The 12,932-nt window shown below is 43.7% G+C and overlaps 1 protein-coding gene across 6 annotated transcripts in view; it reads right to left on the reverse strand.

Annotated features, from left to right (window-relative positions):
* Window positions 1-12,932, reverse strand: part of PXK (PX domain containing serine/threonine kinase like) — a 51,027-nt gene that overhangs the window by 27,569 nt on the left and 10,526 nt on the right. For all 6 annotated transcript variants that reach the window (XM_079963246.1, XM_079963247.1, XM_079963244.1 and 3 more), the window contains exons 2-4: window positions 10,123-10,173; window positions 8,675-8,722; window positions 971-1,157 (exon numbers count right to left, since the gene is read on the reverse strand). In XM_079963246.1, the coding sequence (XP_079819372.1) occupies window positions 971-1,157; window positions 8,675-8,722; window positions 10,123-10,173 (286 nt within the window). The remainder of the gene's footprint in view (window positions 1-970; window positions 1,158-8,674; window positions 8,723-10,122; window positions 10,174-12,932) is intronic.

The raw sequence follows: 12,932 nt of genomic DNA on the forward strand, positions 1-12,932 counted from the left end.
GCATTGGTTCAGCTGCTCCAGTGTCAAAATACAGACTTGTAAAACGATCAGCTAAAGCGCTATGGTCCAACAGGGGCAGAAATCCAGGGCAACCATGTGCTAAATAAATGCTGAATTGTACTAACATTATGGGGTCGTTGTTGTTGTTTACAGAGCTCCTCACTTTAAAGTCACTTTTCTTTTTTAAACAGAGAGCTGCAGGTATAAATGCTTTTGCTTTGAACTGCTCATCACTTCCTCCAGGAAATACATCAAAACTATATTGCCAGGCTGTGACATGCACCACTTTCAAGTTCCCAGTCTCCTGAATTCAGAAGATGTCTCAAGTACAGTGGTACCTCAGGTTAAGTACTTAATTCGTTCCGGAGGTCCGTACTTAACCTGAAACTGTTCTTAACCTGAAGCACCACTTTAGCTAATGGGGCCTCCAGCTGCTGCCGTGCCGCCCAAGCCCAATTTCTGTTCTCATCCTGAAGCAAAGTTCTTAACCTGAAGCACTATTTCTGGGTTAGCGGAGTCTTTAACCTGAAGCGTATGTAACCTGAAGCGTATGCAACCTGAGGTACCACTGTATTCTGAGGCTGCAATCCTGCACTCAGTTTTAAACACTTTTACAAGGCAATCCTTTGCATGTCTACTAAGTAAGCACCAGCCTTAAGAAGAGAATTTCAGTGTCCCAAACTTGGGACCCCCTAGACTGCAGTCCATGGCAGTAAGTTCAGCTTCCCTCCACCTGTATTATCCCCTCCTCTCTTTGACAAGGAGGCACAGATTTCAGTCGGAAGTCAACTGTTTCAAGCCCTTGCACTATTATGGAAGAAGGGTAACTCCTTAGGAGCTATAGTGGGCAATGTGGATTGATCCTCCAACCCCAAAAAAGGAGAAGGGTGAAGCCCTCCTGCCTTAACTGTTGGGCTGAAGGACTTTCCAATGAAAACAAGCAAAGAAATTTCCAAAATAGCCTACTTACCAGTGTAGTTTACAGAGTAATTGTTTGGATCCAAAAATTTCTTGACCAATTCACAGTTGGACAGAATGTGATTGGAAGTAATTGCATTGAGATAGTTCTGGAGTCCTTTCTGTCTTTCAGCTATGAATTCACGATCCATATTTCCAATCAACTTTTTGGGAGGAAGAGGTAGACTGAGAGCAGATATCTTCAAAAACAAAAGTTGCAGAAGAGGTACAATGTAAGAGAACTGCAGTAGTTACTATAAAAATCCCATTAAGCAGTCAGTTTCCATTCAATTAAACGGCCTCATGTACTTCCCTTTCCCCCAGAGGAGCGACAGAGACTTTCACTTCTATATTTGATTAACCACTGCTTAGGGTTAGGTATGAAGCCTAATCTTGGCTATACTTGGTTGAAACACGTCAGCTTCATAACCCATTGTTTGAAGTTGGCTTGTTTAATGCAAACCATAATTCAGATTAACCAGGGTTTATTGAGCTCAGATGAAATGCTGGTCAAAAACAGAAGCAAAAGCCCTTTTTTTATCCAAGCATTGCCAGAGAAGAAGAAAGGAAAGAGGAGCTCCCTGCAGCTCATTCCCTTCGTGGTATGCTATAGTAAGCGATGCTTTAATCATGACATTCAAACACAACCACTGACATGTAACTGAAATTTGGTCATTAACAAACCCAAACCAGAGGGAATTAAGCAATCCTGAGTATGTACCCAGAAATACCTGAGTTTGTACCCAGATTAGTTAATAATAATAATAATAATAATAATAATAATAAATTTTATTTATACCCCGGCCAGAGCCGGGCTCAAGGCGGCTAACACCAGTACAATTACAGTAAAAACATAATAAGGGGGGGGGACCCCAATTTAAAATACAGGTTAAAATGCAATTTGAAATGCAGCCTCATTTTAAAAGTAGCCCATAGATCAAAACCATAAGGGGAGGGAAACATAAGGGTTAGACCGAGTCCAAACCAAAGGCCAGGCAGAACAGCTCTGTCTTGCAGGCCCTGCGGAAAGATGTCAAATCCCACAGGGCCCTAGTCTCTTGTGACAGAGTGTTCCACTAAGTTGGGGCCAGTACTGAAAAAGCCCTGCCCCTAGCTGAGACCAATCTAAGGACCATGTGACTTGGGACCTCCAAAATGTTATTCCTAAATACACTAAAAGGCCTGGTTTGGATGTCAAAGCACAGTTAAAAACAAACCATAGTTTAATGTGAATGAGCAGCCCACTTATGCAAGCTATTGAAATGTTCTTGCTCTGCTCGTCCCATGCTCGTACTGCTGCAGGACTGCTGAGAAACAAGGCAGAATCTGGCTTGCCATGATGTCTGAACCCAGGTTTACGGCTTCTTGCCCCCCTGCAAACACACCACAAGCAGTAAGCCGAGCACAGACCTTGGCTACCTGCTCCAACCACCTGCCACAACCACCACCAGGATTCAAAAGATAGTTGTGTGTGTGTGTGTGTGTGTGTGTGTGTACACATATAGAAAGCTTTTCAGTCTCAATAACGCTGAAGTGTCTACAACAGCCTTTCTGAACCTGTGGGTCCCCAGATGTTGTTGAACTACAACTCCCATCACCCCTAGCTAGCAAGGCCAGAACTCAAGGTTGAAGGAAGTTGTAGTCCAACAACATCTGGGGACCCACAGGTTGAGAACCACTGGTCTACAACATCCATCAATCAGCACAACAAGATAAAATATCAGCATCTCAAACATAATGGCAAACAGACAACAGCAGCAGCAGGAACAATTCAATTCTCCTAGAAAGGCTGAAAAAAAGAGGACAGGTTTCACCACCTGCTGTTTTGTAGTCCTTTGCTACTAGGAGTTTGAACCATGTCCAGCAATGCCCCACCACAAAATGACCCAACATACAGAAGTCAGTGATTCTGATTAAAGCTTTATAATAATCCACTAGCCAAAGAAAGTACAGTTTTAAGACTGACAGCATGGTATCTCAATGGCAAAACCTTTCTCGGGAAACTGAAAGAGGATGGACTGCAAGAGTCGTCATTTCATTTTGCAACGGAAATTACAAAACGCCTTCCCGGCCTGAACGGAATTTGATTCTTGCTCTTCATGCAAAAAGCAAAGGGTCAAAGATCCTACAGTTCCCAGGGCAAACAAGAAGTGCTAAGGTCAGAATGCACTGCTACCTATTTATGCCATCCCAGTGTTGCACAATACGTAGGAATAACTTCACTGCCTGCCTAAATGACATTGGCAATATTTACAATGGCAGGGCAATGGAGTGGAAGTATCTCAGATGCTTAAAAAAAAAAAAGTTGTCTCCAAGATGCACATAATTCAAAATATTGTATAAGACACCTAAGCAGAATCAGCATCAAGTTTAACCTGCTGGGGAGTGCAAGGTGTTGTGGGGGGCCTTAAACAGTTGCCCAAGTGGTTCCCCCTTATTTTTTGTTTGTTTGTTTAAACTTGTTTTTTTCATGTGCTGTTTTTCGAAGAATTATCAGTCCATACGGAGGAAACAGGAAGGAAGGTTCACAACATTAGTAAGTACCACAGAATTGCTTCTTCCTTCCCCAGAAAAACTTTTGCTGAGCTCATTCACTTCTCAGGCAGTGATTTACTATCACCATCCTGCTGAACTGACACATATATTACAGTCTGCTTTGCAATGAAGACGTTGGCTTGTCAAACAGATTTTTTTTCCTTTTTTTAATCTACTGCCATTACTGTTTTAACCAGTGGTTAAATTGCTGGTTTTATCTTCTTTTGTGTTTTATAGGACTGAGCTACGCTGTATTTTATCTTGTTCGTTGAGCCACAGTGTGTCAAAAGACAGGATATGAATGTAAATAAAGTGATCCTTGAATCTAAAAATGCCCAGTGCTGATCTTTAAAACCACCCTGGAGATAGCAGTACTTTTGAAATACAAACCATCTCTTCACATCAGTATAGAAAAAGAATCAATATTTGTTATATATATGACTTCCGGGTTAGCGCGATCTGGTTAATGGCGGATTCCCTCCGAGCTCCAGAGGGAATCGGCTCCGCTGGAGAAGGGTTCTACCGTGACGGCGACGCGGGGATCCTCAGAAACCGCAGGCGCTGAAGCCTGCGGACTTGGTGACTCGGCGGGCACCTAAAGCGCCCCCCCGACCCACGAAGAGCCTTTTTAAAGGCTGCGGAGAGGGTACGGGGAGCGGCGTGGTGCTGTGAGTGGACCGCTACTGCAGTGGAGCGAAGCCGCGAGCCATGGCCGGAGACCGCTGACTTTCTTCCCTGAAATTCGGACTTTAATTAATCCGTGAGTAAAATGGAATTTGGACTTTAAAATTTCTACCTTTGAATTCGGTACGATCGGGGGATGTGCTAAAGGGAAGTCCGCACCCCCCTGCTTACAGAAGATTTAAAGCAAGGATCGGAGAACTAAGGTGGAGAGTTTTTTCTTTTTGGTTTTTTTTTAAAGATAATATTTTCATGAATTTGACAGAAGAAGATTTGTGCTGGAGAGTAAGAGTGGAATTTTAGAAGCCTTTGTCTAAACCCCCCCCAGACCCGGGAGTGTCCTGTATGTGAGCTGGAGAAAAAGGAACAAGGAGTTTGACAGCTGTCAAAGGAGCTGTCAAACGGGCAGTGAAAGTTAAAAATCTTAATATTTAACACCTTTCTGGACTAAATTTGTTATATTTGAATTAAACTGGTTGGGAACAAAGTAGTGAAATAACAAAGTAACGGACTGTTGGGAAAAAACTATTAAGTAACCAGAATCCCCCTAGGGGAAACATTGAAACACTACAATGGCTGCAGATGGAAAACTACAGGCAGAGATAGAAAGAATGTTTTTTCTCGTGGGAAAGTTGCAGGAGCAGACTACGGCTATGAATAAACAACTTATAACCTTGAAGTCTAAAATAAGTGACTCTGCTGAATGCACAATGGATTTGACCGGGAAAAAATCTACAGCTGAATTAGAAGAGATAACTTCGGAACAGGAGGAGAGGGAACAAGGGCCAGTACAGATGGAGAGTACCAACCAGAAGCCTACATTGTCAGAACATAAAGAAGAAGACCTTTGGATTACAAATCTGCGAAAGATGCGAAAGAGGAGGGAGGAAGCCCCTGGAACACTTGGAATATTTGAATTTAAAAGAAGCAAGAAATATGATTGGGGCTTCCTCTTTGAGTATGGAAGATTAGCTGACCTTTCGCAGCAGCTGGTACCAAGTACTTTGGATGGAAGAAAATCTGACGAGACTGAGCTAGAACTCCTTCGAGACCCGATGACCAACAAAGAGGGCTACCAACAAAATCGGCAGAGAGAGAATGACAGAGATTTAAAGGCCTCAGATGTGAGGAATCCAGGCTAAAAACTGTTTTTGTGGGGACATTGGGAAGGGACAGAAACCGGGGCGGGGGGGGGGAAAGAATTTTTTTTTAAAAAAAATGTTTATGACCTTTGTGTTTGATTATTATGACCTATTTTTAAGATAAAAGGGAAATTCGTGGAAGAAATTTGAGTCGACCTTAGAAAAGGATTTAATATTTATAAGAAAATTGGATAAGTAAAATTTGGCCAAGTAATAAGAATTAAGTATTTCTTTAAAAATATATATATATAATAATAATATGTAAAGGATGAGAGATATGAACTTGCTGAGCTAATTTAATTGAATTAGGATGTATGAAGGGGGGGTGGGGGGAGGTCAAGAACTGGGGTTAGGAAAGTAAGGATATGAAACTTTATATGTGTTGTCTTTGTCTGTGTGTGTGTGTTTGTGTTTATAAAATGTGAAAACTCAATAAAAAATTTATTAAAAAAAAAACAATATTTGTTATATATATGAAATCCATTTAAAGGACTTAAAATGAATGGACTTCTCTCCAATAGTCTATTGTACTGAAAATTTGGTACACCACACACAGAGAACAGGCACAAGGTAGTCATTGTAGTTCTACTGGCTTGTTTTGTTGGAATCATCAGGGTGGGACTTTGCCGAATGAGGAGAGCCCCCAAACACAGCACAGCTGGTTTACTACGTTTTGAAGCAATGTGAAATAATACTTAATTTCTCCCTAAAGGAGGAGGGACCAATAAGATCATAATGCCTTGCTGCCAAAATTACTTAACTGCGCCATTTGTTCTGCATATTACCGTCCACGAGAATGCCTTAATGGAATTCTTGCTCCATTTGTATCTGAAACCCACTTGACAAAATTCTGCAATCACTAACTTCCCTCTTCTGCCTAGAAGTCACTGAACAGTTCTTTAACATACATCCTCTTCCCCTGTACTTTCCCACGCACGCTTAAAAAGAATTCAATGTTCTGGGAAAGCACAAGCACACAGTAGCTGCAGTGTTCGAAAAATGAAGGAATGCTACTCAGCGGCAAGGAAATACATCACGCGATAAAACAGCACCAGAAAGTACTTCGGAAAGGAACAAAACGACTGAATACACTCTATACTTTTTTTAAAAAGCACATTATGACTTCTGCTTTTTTAAGAAATAGACATTTTGACCACAGAAGATGAATCAAGTTAAGCTGAGTGTCTGCCACTCTTCCCATCTTCAACGGGTTGCACAAAACATTACTAGGAACAGTTTTTTTCCATAGAGTACTTTAGTACAGTGGTACCTCGGGTTAAGAACTTAATTCGTTCTGGAGGTCCGTTCTTAACCTGAAACTGTTCTTAACTTGAGGTACCATTTTAGCTAATGGGGGCTCCCGCTGCCGCCATCCCACCACCGCGCGATTTCTGTTCTCATCCTGAAGCGAAGTTCTTAACCCGAGGCACTATTTCTGGGTTAGTGGAGTCTGTAACCTGAAGCGTCTGTAACCTGAAGCACCTGTAACCCGAGGTACCACTGTAGTTTGAATTAGAAGGTCTGTTTCTTCAGTCTGTACACCTTTGCCTGTTCAAACGTTTGTCTTTTCTTTAGCCTGGTTCATTTGTCTTGTTTAACTTCAGAATGTTTAACTATGGTTTAATGGATCAATGTGCTGGCAACACGCTGCTCCAAAATCCTCACTTCCCCTGCTCTTGGCTATGCCAGCAAGACAGCAACACTTTGGCTTATCAGATCGTCTGAACCTGGGGCACAAGGTTCACGTCTCTCCAAACAAACCACACACCTGGGTATCGCCGACAGGACAAGCCAAGGTTTCGTTGCGCCCGGCGTGCTGCAGCCAGGAGAAAAGCAGGGACTCTGAGCAGCAGGCCTCAGCATACCGCTCACTCCCGTTAAACCACCGTTAAACATTAATTCTTGTTTAATAAAACGTGCAAACACACGGCATCCATTCACATATGCAAAAGTGACTTCACAAAACACACAGTAAAGATACGGTCAGGAGCTTGTCCTACACTCGAGTAGAACCCTGGCAGAGACACATGCCCGACTGGCATGTTCCCTCCCTCCTGGTCTCTCGTTTGGGAGCTTCAAAAGCTTTCTTCAGCCCAAAAATTACAGCAACCAATGCCAACAGACATTGGCACACTTAAGGGATTCTCAGAGTTTGTGCAGTTGCGTAACAGACCTCAGCAACTCAGCATTTCGGCTAATCTACTTTACTTACATATAAACACACGCGGAGCACTGCAACATGGCTCCCTCTCTCTCTAGCATCAGACAGCAAAGAAAAAAAACAAAAGGACAATAGTCCCACTTCACGGAACACAGTAACACAAACATCCAGTCTCCGTCACTTCCCACTCTGTGGAGTCAAAACATACACCGTCATGTGATAGACAAAAAGCCCATGACTGCAGCAATGGAGCAGGAATTCTAACAGATACTTGAGGAATTTGATCTTTGTGAATTCTAATATGAACTGTCCAGATCCACACTTCCAGGACTAATGCGAAGATCAAAAAACTTAGCTGTCCATTGGATAACACAAGCCCACTTTGCTGCTTGAGGCAAAACAGGAAGTGCTGCCCAGTGGTTGCTGCGGTCACCAGCACTGCCATACCTGCCCCTATCACTTACCCTGCCACTACAACCACCACCACTTGCCCACTCTGCTGCCTCCACTACTGGGGAAGAAACAGTGCTGCCATCGGCACCAATTTCGGGTGAGATCTTGGTGATTGGGGACCGCTGAGATCCTGCCCAAAATCAGCACTGCTTCCCCACTGCTGGCAGAGATGGCAGGGTGCCCACAGGGTGCCACCGCCTGAGGCAGTGGCCCCACCCCACCTAATGGTTGTGCCAGCCCTGGATTTCACACTTCCCAAATTTCCAACATGCTTCTTGGCTCAAAAAAGTATGAAAAGACTCTTCAAGATCCGTATATTGAATATGACTTTGAAATGCAGATTTTGGCGCAGAGCTTCTTCTTCTTCTTTCGATGCAGATTAATGCAGAAAACATGTCAAAACAGATTTGTGGCTGAGACGAACAGAAGTGACAGGGAACAGACACAGACTGAATTCTCTAGCCCTAAATTCCAAGCACAGTGGTACCTCGGGTTAAGTACTTAAGTTCTTAACCTGAAACTGTACTTAACCTGAAGCACCACTTTAGCTAATGGGGCCTCCCGCTGCTTGCCGCGCCGCCGGAGCACAATTTCTGTTCTCATCCTGAAGCAAAGTTCTTAACCCAAGGTACTATTTCTGGGTTAGCGGAGTCTGTAACCTGAAGCGTATGTAACCTGAAGCGTATGTAACCCGAGGTACCACTGTAGTTTTCATACAGCAACAAAAAACAAACAAACCTCTTACCTGCAAACTATTATTCAGCAAATCGAAGTCACTGTATCTTCTTATAATCTACAAAAGCAACACAGAGTTAGTGCTGGTACCACACATTCTAATACAACTGGGTATTGACAATCCCATTCTATAAAGCAGGTACAATTGTGGCAGGAGCCAGGATCACAAAGGTGCAAAACCTCCAAAGAGAAATAGGGAAATCTCTCTCTGGGCATGCTGCAATCACTCCGCAGGAGCAAAGCATTACTTCCATTCCATGTAGACAAGTTTACGGGGGCTTGGGCTGCCCCAACAGCATGGATTTGTAGTGATCCTTACATGAAAATAAATTGTCAGAGGAGGAACATAAGTAAGATCCTAATTTTATTAAGGTTTCAATGTACCCTTTTGAGTATTGCTGGCTTCTGTTTTAGGGAAAAACAGATCGCCCTTTCCAGAAACATTCACATCATGGAATTTGGAATTTCAGGAGGGGCTCCACGCATTCAAGGGTAATAGCGCTTCCGATTCTGGGTACAACAGCATTTCACAAAACCAACATTCAGAGTGTGAACAAGCAGACTGAAAGAAAGAAAAGAGTCATATAAGCTTTTTCAGCTCGCAAGTGGGAAATCTGGCAGTTGCCCATGTCCTTCTAGGCCACACTTTTAGGGTCTCTCCCCTACATTTCTCTCTTCCTTCAGAAGAGATTTGAGTCGTCTCTGGTGTCTTCTATTCTAATTATTCTAATTATTATTTATTTATTTATACCCCGCCCATTTGGCTGGGTTTCTCCAGCCACTCTGGGTGGTTCCCAACAGAATATTAAAAATAGAATCAAACACTAAAAGCTTCCCTAAACAGGGCTGCCTTCAGATGTCTTCTAAAAGTCAGATAGTTGTTTATTTCCTTGACATCTGATGGGAGGGCGTTCCACAGGGAGGGCGCCACCACTGAGAAGGCCCTCTGCCTGGTTCCCTGTAACCTCACTTCTCGTAAGGAGGAAACTGCTAGAAGGCCCTCAGTGCTGGACCTCAGCTGGCTGAGCGATGGGGGTGGAGACGCTCCTTCAGGTACTTGCTCTCTGCGATTGCAGCATACTTTAGTATTGACTGAAATGGGGTAGGTGTGGGAAATCAGTATAAGTTTGGCTCTTTTTTACAGTCTCATGAACATGAAGAAGAAGAAGAAGAAAGCACCACAGTGGTGCACTTTCAGGATCTAAACGCTGATGCGTCTAATTTGAACCAACTGGGTGAGACCAAAGAGGAATCTGCATGCAGAAAAGAACATACAGGAACAATTCACCAAGCCCACATGACGCTGAATAGCTTCTTTCATCCAAAAAAAAAAAAAAAAGAAAGTTGTGCGTAGAAGCATCTTGTCAGTGCTCAAATGACTAGGGAATCTTTTGCTGTGTCCCCTGTAAAATCCAATTAACAAAATGCATTTCCTTATGTCAGAGGTGAACAAGTTACCTGCCAACTGTTTTCCATGGAAATCCCTCTTTGCACACGAATGATGTATTCCTAGGAAGGAGAAGAAAACCCAATTAGAAAGCAGAGATCACAAGTGACAATTTGTCCATTTCAAACCTATTCATGCTTTTAAAGGTAAAGGTAAAGGTACCCCTGCCCGTACGGGCCAGTCTTGACAGACTCTGGGGTTGTGCGCCCATCTCACTTAAGAGGCCAGGGGCCAGCGCTGTCCGGAGACACTTCCGGGTCACGTGGCCAGCGTGACATCGCTGCTCTGGCCAGAGCCAGAGCCAGAGCCGCACACGGAAACGCTGTTTACCTTCCCGCCAGTAAGCGGTCCCTATTTATCTACTTGCACCCGGAGGTGCTTTCGAACTGCTAGGTTGGCAGGCGCTGGGACCGAGCAGCGGGAGCGCACCCCGCCGCAGGGATTCGAACCGCCGACCTTTCGATCGGCAAGCCCTAGGCGCTGAGGCTTTAACCCACAGCGCCACCTGCGTCCGTCATGCTTTTACGGTAATCTAAATCTGCCCATTTTTTGTAAGACCACGCTGCCCCCCCCCCCATGAACGTTATCTTGTGACCTTTACGGTTTTTTCAAGGCTATGCAGAGCTCTGCATTTTGCTCTCTCTTCTCTGTGCTGCCCTTTCACCCCATCTGATTTTTTTACCGTTTCCCTCCATCGCATACTCTTTTATGTTTTGCATTATGCCCCACTCAATGACGGCTGCATGCCTCTCTTGTCAAACAAACGCTGAAAACAGCAAAACAAGAAACCAAGTCATCCAAACTATCTCGGCTACCGTCCTGCAGGAAGGGACCATGTTATTTCCACCTTCTGTACCAGAATACCCCCACTAACTGGAGCTATGCAAGTATCTCTATGCTAAGAGAATTGCACACATTTATTAACTACTTAAGTGTTTGAAGTTTACTCAGTAAACCAAAAAGCAAGACACTTCCTACCCTAGCCATGAATAGCAAAAGAAAGAGAAGTGCTCTCCAGACTGTACTGCTTCAGGATTAGCTACCTTGTCCGTTTATTTCTGTTCATGATTTTACTCTTTTGTTTGCATCTTCTTGTACGTTCTACCAGTAATTTATATTCTTTCTCTCCCTCCCTCCACCCCCAGTTTCTCCAGAGTTGAGCAGTGTAAACGGCAATGCTTGGTGTACATGTGTGTGCTTCAGAAAGCAAAACTGGTTTTCTTTCTGGTGGCTCTGACTCTGTTTGTTGGGGGGCCGTTGGCTTTCAGCTCCCATAAGCGGTTCCTACAGCCAGCATGAGCAAGGGCTTGAAGGCAGTGTTGTTATTTTCAATGCAGCAGGCTACTACTTCACTTTCTGTAGGATACAGTAAAAACCTGGTTTTTAACATATGCAAATTGTGGCCCCGAGAGAGCTATTGATAGGTAGCTGAATAAAAGTGTGTTTCCTCAGCGTGTGGAAATCGGAAATTGAATGTGGATTCCCTCTTGCACAATACAGTATTTATTAGAAAACAAAGCATAAGGGAATTTTAACCCAGGCAGTCTAGAGCTGGATTAAACCATTACCTAAGTAGACTACATAATAGGCCCCCAGTCTATGTAAACTGGCAGTTCCTCATCTGTGGATTAATAATAATAATAATATTCATTCAACTTATTAGTTGCTTGTTACCTAAAAGGTATCCAAGCAATTTACTTTTTTATATAAAAAAATGATTATACTATAGAGGTGAAAATTCATATTTCATATTTTTCTCACTCACTCACTCTCACTCTCTCTCTCTCTCTCACACACACACACAACATAGAAAACACCCTCCCCAATCCAAGCCACAGCAGTGATTGATTGATTGATTGATTGCATTTATATACTGCCTTTTCTCCCAAGGATGATCTCCTCCCCATTCATCCTCACAACAGTCCTGTGAGGCAGGTTAGGCTAAGAGATGATGGCTGGCCCAGGGTCACCCAATGAGCTTCATAGCTGAGTGGGGATTCGAACCCTGACCTCCCAGGTCCTAGTCCAGCACTCTAACCATTATGCCACACTGGCCAGTATGCCAGTCTAGCTCCTGCCTTGGACTCCTCCTTCAGCTCTGAATGCAAGACAACAGATCAGCTGCTTTGCAGCAGGGAGGTTGAACATGGTGACAATCAGGAAGACTGGAATGCTTTGGAAGACGGAATGGGCAGGGAAGTATAGGATGAGCTGGGGTATGCGGTTCATGAGACTACATTTGTGGGAGCTTGCCTCCACTTGTGAAAGAGTATGTTACATCAATATGCTGGTTTACTGATAAGTGTGCCTGTTGTACAGCAGGGGTGGGCCGAAAGTAGATTGGAATCTACTGCTAGATCCCTGGCTGATTTGCAGCAGATTAGGAAGGGTTTCTGACTGCCTGTTTATTCAGCAAGAAAAATTACTATACAGTGGTACCTCAGGTTAAGTACTTAATTCATTCCGGAGGTCCATTCTTAACCTGAAACTGTTCTTAACCTGAAGCACCACTTTAGCTAATGGGGCCTCCCACTGCCCCGCCGGGGCACGATTTCTGTTCTCATCCTGAAGCAAAGTTCTTAACTTGAGGTACTATTTCTGGGTTAGTGGAGTCTGTAACCTGAAGCGTATGTAACCTGAAGCGTATGTAACCTGAAGCGTATGTAACCCAAGGTACCACTGTATGCTCTTCTGCTCAAGGGTACAATTGGAAATTTATCACTGCACTCTCTTGACACAAATTTGCAGTTTACGCATATACCTCCAGTGCTTCATGCTTCAGGGTTGACGATGGTGCACAGCTTAAGGACTCTAGACTAGT

The sequence above is a fragment of the Podarcis cretensis genome (genome assembly GCF_951804945.1).
Source record: "Podarcis cretensis genome assembly, chromosome: 2".
Lineage (NCBI taxonomy): Eukaryota > Metazoa > Chordata > Lepidosauria > Squamata > Lacertidae > Podarcis > Podarcis cretensis.